This window comes from Archocentrus centrarchus, chromosome 13, assembly GCF_007364275.1.
Source record: "Archocentrus centrarchus isolate MPI-CPG fArcCen1 chromosome 13, fArcCen1, whole genome shotgun sequence".
NCBI lineage: Eukaryota > Metazoa > Chordata > Actinopteri > Cichliformes > Cichlidae > Archocentrus > Archocentrus centrarchus.
The window spans coordinates 33,799,488-33,822,627 of NC_044358.1; the positions used below are offsets into that span (position 1 = coordinate 33,799,488).

Below are 23,140 nucleotides of genomic sequence, written 5' to 3' on the forward strand. Positions count from 1 at the left end.
GTTCCTGACTGCTAGAGAGTCTCCAGATATGGACACTTGATAGTCAAGAGCTGTAACAACAAGAGATAACCGTCATCTCAGCAATAGCATTGCTATGGAAACAGTATGGAGGCGTTATGTGTGTGGGAAAAAGCAGCAATAAAATAACGCTGGGCAAGAATAAAGATGCCAGATGGCAACCAGGAAGCATCTGTAGGAATCCAGGATACACTCTGGTTTCCTTAGAGATGAAAGTGTATGGGAAGGCTTGTAATGACACAGCATGTTGGAGATGCTTTCATCCGTCTATTTCGGCAATAGCCAAAATAAAGAATGCTTTAAAAATAAGCACTCTGCAAGACTGACTAAAGAAAGTCCAATCCTGAAAACCAAGTAAAATTTGAGTAAAATAAAAGAATTGGATTTGCACATAAAACCTATAAGACAGCATCATCCAGTCTGACTCCTGGGGAGTCTGGATTACTCATAATTATGTTGTTCTTGCAGCCCCTAAATTAAAGTTGATGCACGGTGTGGTTGCACTGGCACTTTTAGCTGAGGAGGCACATGTTCTGTAAACTGTAACGTGGAGTGAGTACTTAAATCATTAAAGAACCTGTAAGTGTAAAGCAGAAAATGCTTAGTTCATCTGTATGGAAATTATTCCTCACGTAGCTTACTCACTGCCTTGCACTGCTCTGAATCTGGTGTCTGTGTGTTTGTGTTTGCATACCTTCATTTGCATGTGCAATCATAGACATGTACTCTTACATCAGCATTTCAAAGTCAGGGGGGAAAGATAGGGAGTGAAAGATGGATTGCATGTGCTGCTCGGCGTGTTTATCATTTTGTTAATTAGATTACATCAAAAACACCTGTGTCAGTCCAATGTGAATCACCCTCTGCTTCAATTTTATGCTCTAATTACTTGATTAAAACTGTTAGGGTCAGTTCAAATACACTTTGTTGCAAACTTTTAAATCATTTTGTTCTCTCTATTTTTAAGAGTAGGATGAAGCTTGTAGTTCCGGCTGCATCAGGTGACCCTGAACCCTTCCCATGTTTCTTCTTCTTTCACCTCTTTTCACTCACTATGTGTTTACACACCAGTCTGCATTTAATCATTAATTATTATTTATCTCTGGCTCTCTTCCACAATGTGTCTTTTGTTGGGGGTTTTCTCTGTATTATTGTAGGGTCTTTACCTTGCAAGATAAAGCACATTGAGGTGACTGATGTGAATTGAATTGAATTGCATTGAATTGCATTAACACAACACAGAAAGCTTAGCTGTTTGCCCATTTTGCAGGTTTATGTTGTCCTTTCATTGTATACAGTAGCTGATGTTACATGCGCGTAATCTATGTAAAACTTAATAATTACGAGCTTTAATGTCTCTGTGGTAAACACACCGGTGGTGTCAGTTATTTTGCCTGATTAAAACTGAGTATCGACTGATTTGACTGACATCTCTCTCATCCCTTCAAATGATCTATTACTAATTTAAATTCCAGTGTCAGTGAGCTTAATTTGCAAAGCGGCTACAGCAGTTTTTGGAAGGAGAGATTCAGATAATGATAACCAACAATATACTCACTTGCCCTGCTTTAATAATCATTAAGGTGTTGAAATGAAACCACTTGGAGATAATGGGGAGGTGAAACGGTCATATGAAGAAGAGCTTTTACCTCATCCCAAACCACTTGGCTCTTCAGATTAGTGCTTTATTGTGGTTTCATTAATTGCTAAAATAGCAGTGTTTCAAGTGTAAGTCTCAAAAAGAGAATTGGCCTTTAAAGTTGCTTTTACAGTTGAAATGAAAGTTCAACCCTTCTAAGGTTGGACTTTTATGAAATATTGTAAGCTACAGTCATAAAATAAATTAAATGCAGTACTCCAAGTTAAATTTTTTAACAGTTTCATGGGGAAGAGGTAACTTTTAATGACACTTTCCTTGCAGACATTTTGGCATCAAAAATCCCCAGACTTTGTGAAATATTTATGTAATTAAAATGGCAGAAAAATATTATCAACTGTTCCAGATGACAATATCTTTCTACCTGCCAGAAAATCTAAGAAAGTAAAGTAAGTTCAGAGACTTTAAATTACTGTAGATAGGAACGCAAACTTATGACACATTACGGTTAAGAATTAAAGAAATAGTTAACAGTCTAATGCCCATTTTATACAGGAGGCTTTTCTGCGTGTGTGGCATATGTTATCCACAGAGGAAAATTCAATGTGCTCCACATGAGAAAAAATAGACAGAGCCATTCACAGTTATTGTGTCACAGCACCCACACAGCAACAATTCAGTGACTAAGATGCAATACTGGCACACATTACTAGTTAATAAAATGCAAGTTTTTATGCTCCTTAAAAGAAGTGAGAGTGAACAGATCATATATCTAATGCAACAATCTGGGAAGAGTGTGGTATGTTTCCATGCTAATGTGGCTGAGCTGCAATCTTCTAAAGACCATGATTGGACTTCTCAAGTTACAGAAACACGTATGTTATACATAAAGGGCTCCAAGTCTGTTTTTTTGAATGGCAACTTGCCTGCATTTGTAGCACTTTACAAGTAACTTAGACTACAAGACACATTTGCTCAATTTTTTTTTTTTATACACAGCCCTTTTTCACACTCACAGATGACACATCAGGCACAGATTTTACAATTTCAGCATCTTACTCAAGAATACTGCGACTTGCCAAATGAAGAAGCTGGGGATCAAATCACTGACCTTCCATTTATTGGACAACCTGATTTTTCCTCTTGACCCACAGGTGTTTATTTAAATTATTTTAAGTGGCAAAAGGATGATTTTGTACTGTAGTTAATATATTTCTGAAAAGCAAGGTTTGCAAGTGAGCTAACAAGGGTGCAGGATGTATGAAAACGAATAAAATTATACACTGAAAACAGGAGAAGGAGACACAGGGAAGCTGCAACAAGTACAGGTAGTGAAGGAGGATGAGTTTAAATACCTGGGGTCAATCAGAAGCAAAGGACAGTGCACCAATGAGGTGAAGAAGAGAGTGGAGCAGGTGGAGACGAGTGATTTGTGACAGAAGGATGGAAGCAAGAGTGAAAGGGAAGTTTTACAAGACCTGCTATGATGTATGGTTTGAAGACAGCAGCAAAAAGACAGGAGGCCGAGCTGAAACTGTTAAGGTTTTCATTGGGAGTGACCAAGATGGACAAAATTAGAAATGAGTACATCAGAGGGACAGCTCAGGATACAAAGTTAGAGAGGCAAGGCTGAGATGGTGACAGAGGAGGATATTAGGGATAGAGTGAGATGGAGGCAAATGATCCGCTGTGGCGACCCCTAAAGGGAGCAGCCAAAACAAGAGGAAAACAGGTGACTGCAGTCACAAGAGATGGTGCATACAAGACGTGCTGCATTGCTGCACTGAAGCTGTCAAAACAGTAAACTATTTAAGTTGTGAATTTGCATTCATGCAGCCAATTGTTTGGTACTTGCAGACATTGTTGAGAATTATGATTCTCTTGCTGCAGTGCTACCTAGTCTTGCTGAAACAGTGATAAATACTGCAGCAAAGTCCACAGATCCGTGCATGTGTGCGTGCGTGGAAACCTGTTACAATAGAAATCTTTTATATCACACTTTGTGTCCCCTGTTCTCTTACCTCTCCTCTCTTAATAGGCCTTGAGGGAGGGCAGTGTATTACCTTTTCTTATCACACTGTACCCATGAACACACATCCACAGTCTTACACACACACACACACACACAGAGTCTGGAACAGGTTCAAGCTCCACTCTTTTATATTACAATCTGGGGAGACACACCAAGAAAAGATGAGCAAAGTGCTGATTCAAGGAAGTGATTCTAAACTTTGCCTGTGCCACTGCATCATCTTAGTGCTGTAGAGTGGAGATATATGGCAGAGCACTGAAAAAAGTTCTGTCTGTGCAATGAATGAATTTACCGCAGTAGCACCCGTGTGATAGTTTTACGAGCGTGTTTAGACAGAACAGCTTGTTTGATGCAGCTCGTTTAAGCTTTTCCACGCCTTTACAGACTTAGATGCAGCAATCTTTTCCTTCACGGCACCTGAGCCAAATAGAGGGGGGGGTTGTGTTTTTTTTTTTTTTTTAAACATTTTTTGAGATGCAGCCTCCCCTCCCTGTTAAACACACAATACACAGCAGGCAGCAAAGTTGCAGCAGTGGGGACAGTGAAATCAGACAAAGTTGCCAAAAGACTACTCATTACCTTAATTGCAGTCAATACATATTCAATTAAGAAGCCAATAAGAGTATTTTATCACACAACCTGTATAATACTTTTCAACTCTTGACCAGTGAGTTAACATGACATTCTGAAAGAAAATGTGTGTGTATGCAAACACACTGCTAGCATTGTCTGACAGTTCAAATCTGACAAACTCTTGAATGAATGCTATCTCTTTAGCACCATTATCTGCATGCAGCAGAAATCCAGCAACACAATGAGGGCCACGAGGGAGGTGCCTGATGACGGTATCAAAAGTTTGTGTTTTTAATTCTTAGTTATTTCTGCAGTAATTTATATTTAGCAGTAGATCTGTTCTAGGATGTCTTAGAAAGGAGGTGGGTTGCAAATCAGCTTGGAGATTCATAGCATCTGTGGACAGGCTAAAGCACCTCTGTATGAGATTTGCCATCTGGATGTGTAAAAGGGTATCAGCTGAGCCATCACCTGAAAAGGGCTGTCAGTAAGATCAGCTAATCTGGAGGGATTGATGCTGAGCTTGGCCTTGTGACGTGACTGAACTAACACTATGCAAGATTTAGTTTATTAATATTTTACATTTATTTCCTGTAAAATATTACAGAGTTTCCAAGATGATGTTGCAGCTGTAAACCTTACTGTTCCTGCTGTTGCATGTGAGATATTTGTGCGATCTATATCAAGTTTAGTTGAAGAGAAATCTTGAGATATTAACTGGCTTTATTGCAAAGAGGCTTCAGATAGTTAAGAAGTCTTAAACACATTTGACTTCTCTTGCTAATGTGAAGCGTAATGTATCGATGCTGTTTGGACTGAGATTTTTAAAAAATGACTTGATGCGACAGGTGTTAAGTCCCAGCAGTATGCCATATTTCTTGAGGTTTGGACTGTGTGCTTTTTGTGCCAGTCTTAAGTAACTGCACCACTTGTGTTTGTTTTTAGAGACAGTAAGAGACATTATATAATTGTGCTACAAAAATGTGTGAATCCCTTTAGCAGTGGTACAAGCAAAAGAAAAAGTATTTTTGCCACAAAAAGTGCGAGCTTCTTAAATGTGTATGCCCAAAGGAAACTAATAATGGGACAAAAGCAGATAAAACTGATGACGTGGCAAGAGCACGGTAGAAGACACAATGACAATGACAAAGAAATTAGAAAAAAAACATCATTAAAAGAAAGAAAATAAAGGAAACATACCAGAGCAAGGTAAAATCAAGGTGAGCAAGAAAAAAAAAAAAAAGGTGAACTGCGCAAAGTGATTTCCTGGAAAAGATGGAAAATGAGAGTGTGAGAGGTATGAGGAGAAAAAGATTTGCTTTTCTGCTGAAGCAGGTAGGTTACATTTTTTTATTGACCCCTCTTGAGCCATGGTTTGAAAGGTCTCTGAAATCATCAGTAGGCGACACTCCAACTGATTCCACCTCTGCATGAGCACTGCAGCACCTCTTAAAGCAATATTTCACTTTAGTCAAGCCCTTTTTCTCGCTCTCGTGGCAAACTGTATTTCATGTAACATTAGTGGGAACAAGTGACTTTTAGGTACTGATCTACAACCATCAGCTGTGCAGAGGCTTTTTTCTTCTTCTTCTTTTACTTTGCAATCAAGAAAAAGCAAAGGGGAGACAATACCACAGTGTTTTATAAATATGAAGCAATGCATAGATAATTTAAATACTTGGACCTGTGGTGCTTAATTTGATTAAGTATAAGTGAAGTGACAGCAGACACTCAATCCACAGCTGAAAAGGGTGCAGAGACTCATGCTTTCATTGTCCACTGCTAAAGGGACAGCAGATCCACGGCTCCCCCTAGTGTTAACACTGGAAAGCAACACTATAAAATAAACAACAGCACACCTCTTAACTGCCTCTATGCCTCTTTCTTTTGATCTCCTTCCCAGACTCCCAAGGGTCTCATTTTGGATCTTCTTTCTCTAACCCACTCTTCCTCACTCACACACCCACATCTAAGTGTTAAACATGCTCTGTAACAAACTCCATTCCTCCTCTAGGGGCTGATCACACACCCACGCCATTACCCCTCCTGTGCACTGCACCATCGCTACAAATTAGGCATTTAACTGCTGCTCTTATCTTAAAGACTTATCTTAAAATAGTAGTTGAAGAGAAAGTGGTTCAGTTTCACATCCCAGCCTTGCTACAAGCACATATACACCCATCAGTGACTTCCTGTGGGACTTTTGAACTGAGTTACACAAATGTGTGCTCATAACTCAAAGCTTATCATTATGGCTTATGATATTTGGGCTGTGGTCTGATTTGCCAAAGGCTACAGAGTCACCTTGAAGATCGGTTAATAGATTTAAAGGAAGAGGATGAGTGTGTGTGTGCAAGAGACACAAAGTTACACTTGGCAGGGCTCCCCTCCTTTGACGTAAAGGAGTGTGGGAGAGTAAGATGAAGCTCCGCTGTGGCTTTATCCTTCAGTGACCTCAGTGAGACCCAAGGAGAGCTCAGCCACCTAAATGACTGCCTAACACCCCTCATCAATAATGGACAAATACCAAGACAGGGAAGGAACGAGACAGTCATACTTTTCTGATGTCCAAAGCCCGTACCAAGTAAAAAAAGTTCAAATTACTTTACTGCAGTGATAATATCATGACTTTCATGTTGTTTGTCTTTAACAGATTTGATACATACTGTATCATTTTTCCAAAGTTGCAAATCTCTTTTAAAGCCAAAAGAGTTTCAAACAAAGGTCAGACAAGCATGGTGATCCATGAGGAGTATTTGGCCTGATCCAACAGCATCAGGTCCTGTCTGCCACTCTCTTAAACAGCAAGTCAATAGGGCAAACTGATGTCCTATTGGTTCACACAGTCAGCCAGTGCTGACACAAGTGGAACATCAGAAGCCTGATGCATGCATGTGTGTGTGTGTGTGTGTGTGTGTGTGTGTGTGGCTGAGACACGGCACAAGGAGCCAGAAAAAACTCATATCTGCACGTGTTTGGAGTCCAGCTGACTTTTCATGCTGTGGAGTTCATTTATCGATGATGTTAAGAACAAGCTTTAGCTCACTCAATACCTGACTAATGAACTGGAGATGTGTGTGAAAATGTTGCCCCCACTGTGGGAACTGCACTGATGAATCACTCTGTAACGGTAAAACTGATTCTCTCCATGTTTGGGGTAAGTTAGGGGCTATGGCTTTGTTTAAGCATCGTTCGAAGCGTATAAGCTGCAGGGACTTAATAAGTCACTTTGAAACAGCAAAAGTGTGTAAGTGAGAAAGAAGACTGCAAAAAGCATCAGTGATTAACTTCAAGCAATTCTGCCTCAATCTTAACCATTATTCCTTTTAAACAATTTAACTATCTACTGTATCAAATAGCAGTTCATGAGGCAAATCTTCATTTCAGGGGGCAGATTTAAGAAATAAAGTTTCATTTGTTGGTATCTCGAATTACTTACTGACTGCACATCTGCACGGTACCGTCTGATTACAGCTCTTCCTAAAACTGTGAGTGTGCTCGATTGATGGCCTTCTCCATTTCCTATTAATTATTCTGCACCTGTCAGAGCAGAAAAAGCCTATGCACTTTATCATCTTCCTTAAAAAAGATGACATCAACATTCATCACTCCCAGCCTAAACCTAAGCAGATGCCTAATCAGCCAGAGGAACTGAAAACACCTGTGTGAGCATGCAGGAGCCCTAATATGTTAAAGGATTTGTCTGAATACTGTTAGGGATGTTGTGTTGTGTGATTTTCTGATTCATTAATATATTAAATGTCTTACTTTTTTAATTAAAGTGTTTCAGGTGTCATCCTTTGCAAACAACCTGTTTACCTGTCAATACACTGCTTAAAAAAATTAAAGCATCAAGTCAGTTAAACTTCAGGGATATTGATCTGGTCAGTTAAGTAGCAGAAGGGGTGGTTAATCAGTTTCAGCTACTTTGGTGTTAATGAAATTAACAACAGGTGAACTAGAGGGGCAACAATGAGACAACAGGTGGAGGGTTTTTTTTCTCTGACTGTTTTTTCACTAGTTTTGCATTTGGTTGGGGTCAGTGTCAGTACTGGTAGCATGAGATGATACCTGGACCCTACAGAGGTTGCTCAGGTAGTCCAAATCTTTCAGGATGTCACATCAATACTCGCCATTGCCAGAAGGTTTGCTGTGTCTCTCAGTCTCAAGAGCACGGAGGAGATTCCAGGATACAGTTGTCAGTTGTTGATATTATACATTCCTCAGCGTTTCCCAACAAGGTTGTGACTTTACCCTACAACTTCCCTAGCCTATAAGGAAATGGCAGAAAGCCGTGCTGTGAAAAAGGTCTATGCTCTACCTGTAACTGTTTTTGTGTTTAGTTTTTTTTTTTAACTGTGGCACAATTACGTTCAGATTCGCACTGACAAATTATACATATGTATTTTTGGTACATATTTACATTTAGACAACAGCATTGTAAAGCTTTTAGGCTTAGATTTTGACCAGACATCAAAAAACAAATGCACAGCACAATATCACATTGTGATGGAAAATTTTACTTTAACCTCTTATATGTTGTTCAACTATGGAGTGTGTGACCATGAAGTGAGCTGTAGGTTGTAAAAACTGTCCAGATGACCATTCCCTTATCTGTAACATACACACACCCTTCCTCTCTCAGGACCCTCTTTGTTAATGGGGTCACATTCTCTAGTTTTAGTGTCCTTCTGGTTAATTTCTCTTTATGCAGGAACATGTAAACGGGAGAGGATCTCCTCTTCTTTATTGGTGGGTTAAGGAGGGGGAGAACAGGGGGGGTGTAAAAGGTTATAAGTACATTGTGTTTCTGTGTAAGATTCAGAAATCACTCATACCCCTCTGGGGGTATGGGGCAACTTCTCCTCCTACGAGCAATAAGCCATGTAGTGGAATCTTGTCTCTCTCATTTGATAAATAATTTCCATCACACATTTCCTCACTTCAAAAAAAATTAAAATACATTCATGCTTAATTTGCAAAAACTAAAGTTTAAGTTTGACATTTTTTCTAGAAGCAGATTTAAATCATAATTTTAGCAGTTTGGCTCCATTTACTCTTGTTCATTAAGAATAATCTTGCAAGAGCCCTGTATTGCATCCTTTTCGGGTACAGTGGGATTAATAGGAAGTAAACATGGTCTCTGTTGATCCTCTTTGACATCATGGCATCTACATCCTTTCTTTCATATACAGTACAGTTATGAAATGCAGAAGTCATACTGAGGAGATGTGATCTTAAAACCTTCTGTATAGTAATTTCCTGTTTTTTGTTATCATTACCCTTTGTGTATTCTTCTCAGTTTTATCCACCCTCATCAGTCTCAGTTGTGCTGCCCTCTGTGCTGTAAACACTCACCAGTCTCCTCATTTGTTACACCTGTTCAGCTGCTCACTAATTGAAATATCTACTCTGCCAATCATATGGTAGAAACTCACTGTGTTTAGGCATGCAGACATGGTCGAGAGGACCTGCTGAAGTTCAAACTGAGCATCAGAATGGAGAAGAAAGCTGGCTGAAGAGGCTTTGAATGTAGAATGGTTGTTGGTAACTAACGGGTGTTTCACAAACTGCTGATTTCCTGGGATTTTCCAACACAACCATCTCTAGGGTCTACAGAGAATGGTCTGAAAAAGAGAAAATATCCAGTGACCAGCAGTTCTCTGTGAGAAAATACCTTATTAATTTGTACAGGCTCTCCAAATTTGGACAATGGCAGACTGGAAAAACATTGCCTGACCTGATGAGTCTCAATTTCTGCTACACAATATTCAGATGGAAGGGTCAGAATTTAGCATGGATCAATCCTGTCTTCAATGGGATCAACAGTTCAGATTGTGGTGGTGTAAAGGCGTGTGGGATATTTGCTTGGCACATTTTGATCCTCCATGATTGTTATACCTCCTAGAGTGATCTGCCTGACACAGAAGCAGCAGCACTACTTCACCTAACCCTAACCTTTCTTATTCAAACTTTTCCTTCAGAGTTTTCCAGTGAAATAAAAGTGGCACCATTTAAAAAAAATTTTAATGTAAAACTAATCAAATAAGTTCACAAAGGTTCTCCTAGATGTCTCTGCTGTAGCCCTATAATGAAGTATTTTATATTTCCTGTTTCCATATTTAACTGCCATCGGCATGCAAAATGAAGTCGTATGATACTCATAGTAAGAAAACTGATCTTGAAAATTGATCTTGAATAAAGTGCTTGAATAAAAATATACTTCAATGCCAGCTTTAGTGTGTAACTTAACTGAAGACAATGTACAGTAAAATCCCCGATTAAACAGACTTTCCCATCTTGTAATTACAGTACAAAATGAGACGCTCTCTTTGTCCCAGTCCAAAGTAATTTATTACATGACTAGTTCTAAGCCAAAGGTGTCACAGGATCTTGGCTGGTCTAACATCAAGCGTGTAAAGCCCTTCACAGTTTAACACACACTCTAGCATTCATTATAGAAAAGACTCTAAACCAGGAACTGAAGATAGGCAGGCATTTACAAAAATAACTTCTTTTTTTCAGTTTAACTAAGCAGAAACACTGATTGGGATGTAAAAAATTGTACACTTATATAGTATTTATACAATTAGATGCATGACTGCACACACGTATGCACACACGCACGCACACACACACACACACACACCACTTCTGTGACCGGCTGACCAATTAACTATTTAAAGAGGATACCAGCTCTTCTGTTAAATATTCACTTGTTTTCCAAGATGAATAAAGGATGAGCAATTGACGCATTTATCTGAATGCGTATGTGAGTGTTTGTGTGTCTGCCTGTGCGAAATCGTATCTTTTTCTGTGAGTGCATGCATTTACTTGCTTGATAATTCACTGGTTAAGAGTACAATTTTACATACTGTGTCTTGGTTACAAACTGCAGTTTCCCATCTCTGACACACACACACACACACACACACACACACACATTATTGCATATACAGAAACAAATAGATGTACAACACAAAGCGAGACAGACCAAATTAGGCCCTTTTCTCCATGACACACCGCAGAGGCTATAAATATAATATTATCAATGTGCTTGTTTAAAAATCATTTATTTGTATTTTTTAGTGCTGTCCATCTCCACCCACTGCTGACCAATTCTTCTCGTTTGCCATTTCTGTCTGTGAGTCACCGTAATAAATGGAGTGTAGTGCCTGAACAGTTTCTCCTTACATAGGCAAAAGCTTCAGTATAAACACTGTTGGTGAAAAGAAGGCTCCAGTCCAGAGAGGAGAAGCTTGTGACTGGTTTTAGTCAATAAATTCTCAGTTCTGCTCTTCGGGGTGTCAAACACAGCTGTTATATATCTTATTTTTTAAGATTTGTGTGTGTATATATATATATCTATATATATATATATATATCTATATATATATATATATATATATATATATATATATATTTTTTTTTTTTTTTTTTTTTTGAATTTTTGAATTTTTTTCATGCTTTGACATGATATGGAGCACATAAATTGTTTCTGAGTTGAGTTTGCAGCTAAGGGCTCAAATCGCTTACTCTTAATATGACCTTCAGATGACTTTTATGGCTGGCATGGTGGAGCAGCATCTCGGGGTTGGCTGGTGCCTTCTTGTGTGGCGTTTGCATGTTCTCCCTGTGCCTGCATGGGTTTCCTCCTACAGTTCAAAGATATGCTTATTTGTTTTCTAAGTTAACTTCCTCCAAACCATGAGGGCGCCTATTAGACCCCACTGCTACAAGACTGCTCAAATAAGTCCTACCATTAATCAATGCATCAATCTTAAATATGTTCAATCTATCTCTGTTAATGAGCGACATACCAAAGGTCTTTAAAGTGGCAGTACTTAAACCATTACTTAAAAAGCCATCACTTGACCCAGCTGACTTAGCTAATTATAGACCAATCTCCAACCTTCCTTTTATCTAAAATATTCTTGAAAGAGTAGTTGTAAAACAACTCACTGATCATCTGCAGAGGAATGGTTTAGTTAAAGGATTCATAATTCATCATCATGTAAATTGGGAGTCTTCTTCACACTACGGTTAATTATGGAGTTCCACAGGGTTCCATGCTAGGACCAATTCTATTTTCATTCTACATGCTTCCCTTAGGCACTTTCCCAGTTTGGACTTGGGAGACAGACACCCTCCCTATTTTTAAGGTTGAGCTAAACTTTTCCTTTTTGATCAAGTTTATAGTTAGGCCTGGATCAGCAAATTGAACATGCCCAGGAAACTTTTCTATTATCTACCAGTTTTCCTAACACTGGCAATCAGGAGAAGCAGTCACTGGTTATCAACTCCCTAAATTAATCCAGGCTTTTCCATTCTAGCTACAAGTGCAGTCACAGGAAAGGGGTGGTACTGGCATTATCTGACCAATCACAAACATATGCACTGGCAGCCCAGAAAGGCAAGTAAGAAAAACTATAATGTTAGAAACATATGGAGATGTTGACCACATAATACAGACTGGAAGCAACACATCTGCTGCAGGCAAATCAGCAGTGTGAGTGTTTGTGAGAGGAAAAGCACTGTGCAGGAGTTTAGTATTAAAGCTGCTGTATGAATGCATGCGAGCTTGGTCAGTAAGACTGGAAAAACATTTACTATATGAATGAAGCTTAGCCTGTTTGAATCCAGAAAAGAAAGCTAGCAAAAAGGTCGATTTTGTAAGTTAATAGACTTAATATAAAAACAGAATTCAATTGTAGGCTTAGTCTACATGCAAATCTGATGTAAGGTCAGGAAGTACAAAACAGTCACTCTGTTTCAGGACAGATCCAAACATTTGACTGGTGCTGTAGAATAAAAATGTTGTAAAACTGTTTGCAGAATATGGGGGGATGAGAGGGAATCAAGGAATAAAGTTGTATCTAAGAATTTATATTTCTTACTGATTATGAAAATGCAAAGACATTAGATGTTACGTAATGTTTTGACATTACTGATCATTTTTAGACTCTCCCGCTCTCCACGCAGAGGTCTGAGGGATCTTCCACGAATGATGAGGCTATTTTCTGGAGAATTAATTGGTCTGAATGCAATGATTTCATATCTGCTGATCTCTAATCTAGAACCTAACCTGCTCCAGAACATGTTATGTTTGCATTAAAAGCTATCATGACAATAAAATGTGAACCACCTTGGTAGTATAGAAAACCCAGGGTTAACCCTGAAGTTACCTGGACAAGCCAAAATCCCGCTTCGTAATACAGGCCTCGGAATGTATTCCTGCCACTATAAATAAAGAGAGTTATTTTATAGTCCACAGTATCAGTGTTTTACAATATGGAGATTTTCCTGTTCCTGATCTCATTTTCACATTGTGAAAACAGCAAACACTGAATAGAAATGACTAATGCACACATACTATGAATTATGCACAAAGCAAAAGCAGTAAATGCTGCAGGGCCAAAGAAAGACGTGAGTGACAGGGGAGGAGAGAAGCAACTGCAGGGACAATGTAACTCTGTCACCTTCACACCACAGTCGATCAGCAGGCAGAGCTCATTTAATCAGATGGACTGACAAACATCCAGACTGTCTGCAAACACACACACAGAGACACACACACACACAGACACACACACAGTTGACTTTCTATCACTTCAAAGGAAATTTCATGGACTTACATCCATTTTTTAGAGACTTAGCCTTGTCTTTGTACAATCATTATGGGGTCTGTTTTGTTTCTAACCTCCTTTTTTGGTTCCCACAATGTGACTGTGTAAACATGAGTAATACAAGTGCATGAACACACTCAAAAGCACACACATTGGTACACCCAAGAGCACATGGCATATGCTTCATAATGTGACCTTCTGCCCCCTGGAGGTTTGAATTCCCCTTCACTGTTGTGCCCTTACCCAGCATTCCCCTGCTGTATCCAATAATATCATGGCCTTTAGATTAATCTTTTTCCCCACTAGGCTGATTGAATTGATGTCTGTTTTAATTCAGTGTGAGTAATCAAACATCAGCAGAGTGTATTTGCATCCTTAATAGCTTTGGAATCTAGGTTAAAAGGGGATGTACTCGATTCACACTTTTTGTTTTTCACTCTAGTGGCTGACTGAACACAAAACTTAGCTTTCAGCTTGATGTGTAATTTATGTAACCATATTTAAATATGGAAAATACCTGCTATACTAAACCACAATCATTACGTTACGTAATCATCTGAGCACCATAATCTCAGGCCATTCTACAAAAGAGTATCAAATGAAGCAAGAAGATGATTTGACAGATGATGGCGGTGCATAAACGGTAATAGCTGCACCCTGTCCCGTTTCGATGCAATTTAAGAAGAGAATGCAAATAAAGCAAAACACAGAAATACCAGACAGACTGTGCTTACGGTGTTCATTCAGTGGCAAAGTGTTCAGGACTAACGTGCACTAGCTTGATGTCAAAAATCTGTTTCAGAGGCCACATTCTGGGGCAGAGTGATTGCTGTTTCTCTAAAATGCTATTTACTGTGTCACAAAGCATCAGTATCTGGCCCTGACTAGTGTTAACATTAGCCCAGAGGAAATGTTAAATGCATATGTTCTGAATTGAACGGTAAGTTGTCTCCATAACCTACACAGTCAGGATGCATATTAATGATACAATGAACATCCACAGATAGGAAGCAGTAATTTGCTGTCGAACAAACAGTCACTGATGTTCTTTCACAACTGAAAAGATTCACCCACGCCCCACAAACAGGCTCACAGTCATGAATAATAAACTGAAGGGCATGTGAGGGCACTCTGTGAAGCTGAGGCTCATATCTACATGGAATTTTCCTCTTCTTCATCTCTTCAGCTTTCCATCTGTGCACTTTGTATAATTTGAAAGAATTTTGTGTGTGCACGCGTGTGTGTGACTACATGTTGCAGTCACACACACAAAGTGAGGCAACAGTATACTTGAGCAACTCACCATACACCTTGCTAATACCAGGTTGGACCCCCTTTTGCCTTCAGAACCGTCTTTAGCCTCAGCTTCCTGTTTTTGGCTGACAGGAGGAACTAGGTGTGGTCTTCGGCTGCTGTTACTCATGTGCTTCAAGATTTGATGTGCATAGTGAGATGCTCTTCTGTATACCTTGGTTGTAACTAGGTGTTACTTGAGTTATTGTTGACTTCCTATCAGCTCAGTGCAGTGTGGCCATTCGCCTCTGGCGTCGATAAGGCATTTTTGCCCAGAGAACACAGAGAGACAGACAACACTTCACACACACATTCACACCTACAGCCATAAGTCAGAGTACCCAAAGAGAACCCACACAGCACCACTGTGCTGCTCCCTCTGTTTTAGACCCTTTTCTGTAAACCCTACAGATGGTTGTCCAGTAGCCTGGCAGTTTCTGAAGCACTCAGACAAGGCCGTATGGCACCAGCAACCACGCCACATTCAAAGTCACTTAATCATTTTTCTTCCCCATTCTCATGTTCAGTTTAAACATCAGAAGCTCATTTTGCGCATTACTAAATACACTGAGTTGTCACCATGTGATTGCCTTAATTATTTATGTTAATGAGCAGGCAAACCAGTGTACCCAATAAAGTGGTAAGTGTACATTTAGGCTATACCAGGTTTGGAAAGTGCTTACATAAAGGCACTATACTGTATGAAACCCAAGTCTTAAATTACAATATTTACACACAGCATCTAGAATATTTACAAAAAACTGGGTTTGAAATTGGACATAAGTGTTTTAACTTGAGGTTTGGATTTTTCAGCACTTTCTAAAATATTCAAAGTGTGGGGAGAAAAGAATCATAAGAACAGATTCATTGTTTTAAAGGGTCATGAGCCACAAAGGTTAGAAAGTGCTTCCACGTGTTTTGTCATGTCACAACTCACCTCACCCCCCACAGACCTGGCAGGGCTTTAAAGGAAAAACAAATTAAGAGGTCATAGAGGGCACTTGACTGATTTGCATCCCTTCCTTTGGGGTGTTCATATTTTAATTAAAGCATTTTTATTTATATTTGGTTGTTAACCTGTTTTTGGCATTGTAAAGTCATGCTAGGTTTGGTCTTTTTTACATTATTTTGGGGAGGGGGGGGTTGCTTTTATTAGATAGCACAGCAGAGGAGAGTAGGAGAAGACACACAGCAAAGAGCTCGGGTCACGCTCAAACCCAGGCTGCTGCATTTCAGCCTTGAAGAGCATGGTAACCTGCTCACCCCGTGAACTAAACTGGCACCTGGTTTCCTCTTTGTTTAATGACTGAAGCTGCTTTCTAAAATTCTGATAGGCTCAAGCCCCCCCACGACCCTGAAGAGGATACGCAGAAGAGAATGAATGGATGGATGGATAAATGGATAAATAGATGGATGGATGGATGTCTCTGGAGCTTGAAAAAAGGCAACTGGACTTGTTTTTGCTTCTTGAAGACGTTTCACCTCTCATCCGAAAGGCTTCTTCAGACTGAAGAAACCTTTCGGATGAGAGGTCACCTTTTTTCAAGCTCCAGAGACTACTATGACCTGGATGACTGAGAACCTACACAGACATGGATGGATGGAAAATATTCTTTAACAAAATGAAAGATTTATTTCGTGTGTGTATGTGTGTGCGCGTGCGAGTGTGCTTGTGGACGGACTGCCCAACTTGACCGCTGACAAACACTGACCCGGAAAAGGTCGTGGGCAGCCAGCTGTTCTATTAGGTTACTATAGCAATAACCACAAACTTTTAAACACACACACACACACACACACACACACACACACACACACACACACACACACACACACACACACACACACACAGGCCCTTGGACCCACATATGCCAATATGTCCCCAGGCAAATGCTAATAGCGAATGGCCATATGAGCTCCTTTAGCCAGGTTGATCCAACAGGGATACAGACTGCCATCACACTCCTCTCTACACCCCCTTTCTCCATTGGTGGGCACAGAGAGGCGATGGAAAAGTCACGCTCTGAGCTGCCAGATCTTCTAAACCAACACAACAGCGGAATAAGTTTAGTCCATGTTATTATTACACTGACTGTAATACAGTGAAATATGTTGGCAGGATTTAGCAAAGAATCGCTGATGAGGGAGCCCCAGGGAATGAACGGGCTGTTCGAATGACAGAAATATAGTTCATGGAAATGCTAAGCCAGCAATGTCTCCAAATATAAAACACACACAGACATTCATTTTTTTAAAACCACACTATGCGGTCTTATTGATACAATGCATGCATTCCATTGGTGGATAAGAATATTTTATTTCCTGTGATTTCTTTTTTATTCAGTTTTATCAATGTGGACTCTCAACTTCCTTTAGTAGCGTCTAACATTATTTGTATAAAGTAACAATGATAAAGCAAGTTTTGAATTAAAAAGAAAAAATAACCTTCAGAAATAGATTAAGATCACTAACAGGCTGAAGTAAACCACAGAAATATCTTTACTCAAGATCATCCCCCTGTTTTGTCCTCTCTGGAGACAACTATGCGATTCAGGCAAAGAAGCTACATGTTACTTCTCTGCCTGAGGGCTGAGCAGCGATCCACAATGTCCCAATCACACTCACTCCAACCACTCACCAACACGGCGCTTAGTCACAGATGACGAACTTGGAGAAAAACAACAAAGCACATGACAGCAGTTTCTACCAGCGCCCGCAGAGCATGAACCAGATTACCCTCAAAACAAAGATCATTAAACAGGAGCTATTTGAATGATGATTCAATGCCTATTTTCTATCCACTGTGCGCGCACACTGATCATACATGGCTTTCATTCAAAAACAGACACTCACATCAAGTCCATGGGGCACGGACAACTCTTAAAGCGCTGTAAAGCATTTATAACATATTCAACCATTTTTCCTGCCACAGTTAGTTCTGTATGTGCTTGCATTGACTGGCTCAATCCAGGGTGTAGCTGAAACTATGGCTTTATTATACTTAATATCACTTATTTGATGAATGCATCTGTCAGAAACCATAGAGCGGACTCGGATCAAAAGTATTTATACAGCACTCAGATCTAATGATCAGTTAGCTTTGGAGTTTCAGAAGAGATCAATAGTCCCCATTGTGCAGTGGCCATTATATATCAAGGGTGACCTTAGAATTGTTTAAACACAGATAGAGTGTGTGAGGGGAAATCCAGATTCATTTAATGTGCTGACTTTTTTTTTTGTTTGTTTTACATCATAAATTAGAAACCTTTTGATTTTTATTCACACTTCTCTTTAGATCTCCTTACGTGATGTTATTTCCAGCTCTAGTTACTAATAAGTGCAGTTTTTTAAAAGAAGAAGACTTTATTTGTCATTATATGTAAACATAAGTGAGAAGAACCTGAACTGAACTTTGATTTCACAGAACACTTCATCCTCAATCGCTCCCTACAAACTACCAGACTCAACCGACCACTAATTAAATAACAACTCCATTGTAGTTATAAAGTCAACTCTGGCGTTACAGATACTAAGTCCATCAACATGACAAAACAACCCAAAGTTCCTCTCAGACAGACACAAAAACATTTACCCAGGTAAGATTACCTGTAGACCATGCCTGTCTGACTCTTCACTGTGTCGTGTAGTGACAGGGAGTGGAAATTGAGGAACTCCTCCAGCTGTTTGAGCTCCACTACACCGTTGGGTTTGTTTGCTGCCCACAGCATCAGAGGAGCATAGGGTCGTGGTCCTGTCCCCATAGGAGTCTTTCCCAAGAGCCTCCCCTGACCCAGACCTTGGGCCTGGACCCCACCCTGACCTCCACCTTGAATCCTGGACCCCTTCTGCTTCGGGTTGGGGATCTCCGGGCAAGTTGCCTTGTACAAGTACATCTTCCAGCTTTCTTCTTCACTTTATCCTCCCCTTTAATCGCTCCCTTTCTTCTTCTGTTAGTGCGTCCCATAAGCATGTACGCTCAAAGTAATCCAGGTAGGCCCCTCGCCCACGCAGCACTACATGGAGCAGAGGAGTGTGTGTGTGACAGCATTTGATTAAAGCTTAGTATGAAGTATTCCTCCAAATAAAGCTGCACAAGTAGTATCCTCCTCTTATTCAAAAAAGCAAAAGAAAACATGCAGGAAAATCCAGCCCTGAAAGAAGCATTTTGAAATGGAATTCTGGAGTCCAGTCTGTCTGCAGGCTGTTCGTCCACAAAGGGAAAACGGGTTATTTCCTTACATGTACTTCTCCATGCACCGGGCCATATATGTTCTCTGTACATACACACACATGAAAACAGAGAAAGAAAGAGACACACACACACAGATACCTCTCCTCTCTCACACACATGTAACACACAAACACACACACACACACATTGATGCTGTCACTTTGCCCCCTGCTCAGCCAGTCTACATTATAAGCTCAGTTTGGTTTTGCTCCCTATTAAATAGCATGGGAATCTGGGACATTTTTTTCTCCCTCCCCTACCTCCCTCCCACCCTCTCTCCCTCCAGCTCTCTGTTTCTCTCCTACTCTCTCCTTCCTTTTACCCCTTTTCCTCTCCACCCCCCTTATCCTCTCTCCCACTCTGACTTTCCTCATCATCCCTCTTTTGTCTCCCAGTATTCCCTCCGTCACAAGCCCTTTCACTTACTCCTGATTTTCTCTCTTCCCTCTCTTCCAGCATTTATGTCTCCTGCTATTTGCTTTTCAGCAGCCCATCTCTTACACTCGTTACACTTTTAATGTAGTCACTTGTTTTGAACCTCAACAACCTTTACGATAATTCCTCTTAATATATTAAATTTTTTTTTTTTTGCCTTTCTTTTCCAACCCTGCCCTCTCTTTCTGCTCCTCCTTATTCTAAACAACGTGTAGCCTGGAGTCCTGCCCATAACAAACACCTAATATAAACACACTCTAGCAGATGCTTGCACATGGCTGACAGCGTGTTATTCACAACCATGCACAGGCTGAGGGCAGTGTTTTCAGAATTAGGTAAACCAAAAAACAAAATTTATTTCTTTTTGAGTGTGTACATACACACACACACACACACACACAGTATATAATCTCTCACCTCTAGCCTTCTCATGGGAGTGCTCAATGAGATCATGTCTGCTCCTCCAGTGGCTTGTGGGACTCATGAGGAATGCCACTCTTCCATATCAGGAAATTTGAGTTTAGATACACACTGTCACTATTTCCACAAGTACACATATACACAGATGATGGAATTTCAGTCTTCCATTACTTTAGTATACATAAAAAACTGCTTGACTTTTCCTCGTTTAATCCTGCAAATATCAAGTGCCAACAGCTACTAATATCTGCAAGATATTGTTGTTGCTTTTTCTTTTACTGTTCTACGCCTAGAGGTTAAGAAATTATTGGCAGGCTGTTAATACAAAAAAAAAAAAAAATGACACATAGAAGTTGGTAAAAAGGCAGCTGTGCCTGTTGTCCAGCAGGGTGGGTGGAAACCCTGATCCTGCCTGGCAGCTGGAAGTCAGCTGAGCTTATGCAATGCCTGAGTGGGTTTTTATGGACCCCAAATATGCACGTCCACAAACATGGAGCCTGTACATTGCATACAAATTTAATGCATATACATTAGAACAACAGATACTCTCTGCTGTATTAAAAGCCCCAGTTATTTTCACTCTTTTTCTCTTTGTCGCACTTTTTTTTTTTTTTTTTTGCTTGTTTATTTGTTTTGTTTTGTTTTTCTCTCTTCCCGCCTGATTTTTCATTTTAATTTTGGCCTCTGGTGTTCAGAACAGTCATATTCTCCTCTCAGTCGCTCGGCATCTGGGCAGGTGAGTCACTGATGAAGAAAAGAAAAAAATAAAGGGCGAAAGATGGAGGAAGAGCGAGAGAGGCACCAGGACAGAGACACTGGGAGAGAAAAGTTTGGGGGCATGTATGAGTAGCAAAATTAGGCACAAACAACCTTTCTGTTCCAGCCTTCGTTGCGACACTATTAATGTTCTGTTTATCCCCCTCCTTCTGTTTTCTCCCCAGCACTCTTATAACTCTTTAATTCATATGTTTCTACTTGGATTTTAGAAGCAGCTCATTGTTCCCTGAGATTAATTAGTTGTCTCTTTCATTTTGTCCCCACCACCCCCGCATATCCTCCCTCAAGTGAGCGAATCCCCATATAAAGATTGCATATTACCAAGTGCCCACAGTATGTTGGTAACAAGACAAGTGTAGCAGCATGTGGATGACTTTTAAAAAGACACAGCGATGTATGCGGTTGCTATAACCTCCTATCATCAGCAGTGTATGAAGCAACATTTGTGTCTTGTTTACATGCAAGAAAAAAGCCTTCTCTTTGCCATCTGACTCCATAATTATGTCAGTGATCAGTCTCCAGCCCTCAGGGACTGTCCTGCTCCTGTTTAACACCAGTGTGCTGGCCTACATTCCCCACTAAATCCCATTGTTATTATCAATGAATATCTAAATTAATGCTGAGCAGTGAGAGTAAAGTGAGTCAGACAAAATTATTACACTGGCTACATATGATACAAGAACAATACACCAATATATAAGAGATGGCCTGGGACTCTTTGTCATCTCATATGCTCTTTTTAATCATTGAAGAGGTGTGACCTAACCAGAAGAAAACATATTATCCAACAGCATTTTGCTGTTTGGCTGTCATAAATATTTCTAATACTTATTTCAGTGTTACGGTGTTTCAGTATTAGGAGATGGATACTTTAGCACACCTCGGTGCAAGTGCAAAAGAAGCCCAGCTGCGTGAATCCCACTGCAGATCTTGACACCATCCCCATGTTTCATCCATCAAGCTCTACAGGAACATGTGTTTTTGTTCTGCAACAATAGTATCATGTTGCTGCACCTTTGTCACACCTGGTGCCAAGGGTATCAGGAAATATAATCTCAATACCTGGTCAGAGAAGGACAGTGATACTGTTGGCTGTCATTATTTGGGCCCATGGAGTTTTATGCATAGAACAGTTGCTCACTGGCTTACTGTAGGCCCCGGAAAAAGGCTTTGAGCAACAGGATTTAATGAGATATTGATTCGGTCCAGTATAAGTGAAAAAAAACCCCAAAAAGACAGCCATAGTATAAACTAATTCTACCTTGTGAGTAATTCTGCTGATCATTTCCTGCCCACTGGCGTTTTTGTGCACTGCTCCTTACATGGTCTCATTGCCCAGGTTGAAGCATTTAACAGCGTGGGCATGTTTATGCACTTTTAAGTCAAAGACTAAAAGACTTGTTAAAAGAGTTGCTGCTAATAAATAATTTGGCATATCAATCTCTGACACTCATGCAGACCATAAGTAATGCCATATTAGGACCTGAATTTTAGCAAGAACAGAAGATAAAAATAAATAAATACACAGAGGTCAGAGAGAATGTTCAGACCGCTTTCAGTTGATAGGAAGGCAACAGTAACTCAAATAACTACTCGTTACAACAAAGGTATGCAGAAAAGCATCTCTGAATGCACAACACATCGAACACTGAAGCAGATGGGCTACAGTAGCAAAAGACCACACCGAGTGCCACTCTGATCAGGACAGGAAACAGTGGATACAATTACAGGCTCATCAAAATTGAGCAAAAATGTTGCCTGGTCTGATGAGTCACAATTTCTGCTGCGACATTCGGATGGTGGGGTCAGAATTTGACAAAACAACATAAAAGCGTGGATTCATCCTGGCTTATATCAACAGTTCAGGCTGCTGGTGGTGGTTTAATGGTTTATTGGATATTTTCTTGGCACACTTTAGTCTCCTTAGTACCAATACAGCATTGTTTAAACACCACAGCATCTCTGTTGCTGCTGACCATGTCCATCCCTTTATGACCAAAGTATATTACAGTATACTGTGAGTAATCTTGGAGTCATTTTTGACCAGGATACAGTACCAGTCAAAAGTTTGGACACACTGGTACTGTATGTCCTTCAATGCACATATTAAACAAATGTGTAGGACTGCTTTCTTGCAT

At 40.0% G+C, this 23,140-nt stretch overlaps 1 protein-coding gene across 2 annotated transcripts in view; it reads right to left on the reverse strand.

The window, feature by feature from the left end:
* kcnab1a (potassium voltage-gated channel subfamily A regulatory beta subunit 1a) overlaps window positions 1-23,140 on the reverse strand; it is a 111,926-nt gene that overhangs the window by 84,792 nt on the left and 3,994 nt on the right. Inside the window, exon 1 of one of the 2 annotated variants that reach the window (XM_030743802.1) lies at window positions 18,746-19,530. The exons of the other annotated variant lie outside the window; for it this stretch is intronic. Coding sequence (XP_030599662.1) covers window positions 18,746-19,032 — 287 coding nt within the window. The 5' untranslated portion in view covers window positions 19,033-19,530. Of the gene's footprint in view, window positions 1-18,745; window positions 19,531-23,140 lie in introns of those variants that run through there. 2 annotated transcript variants of the gene reach the window in all.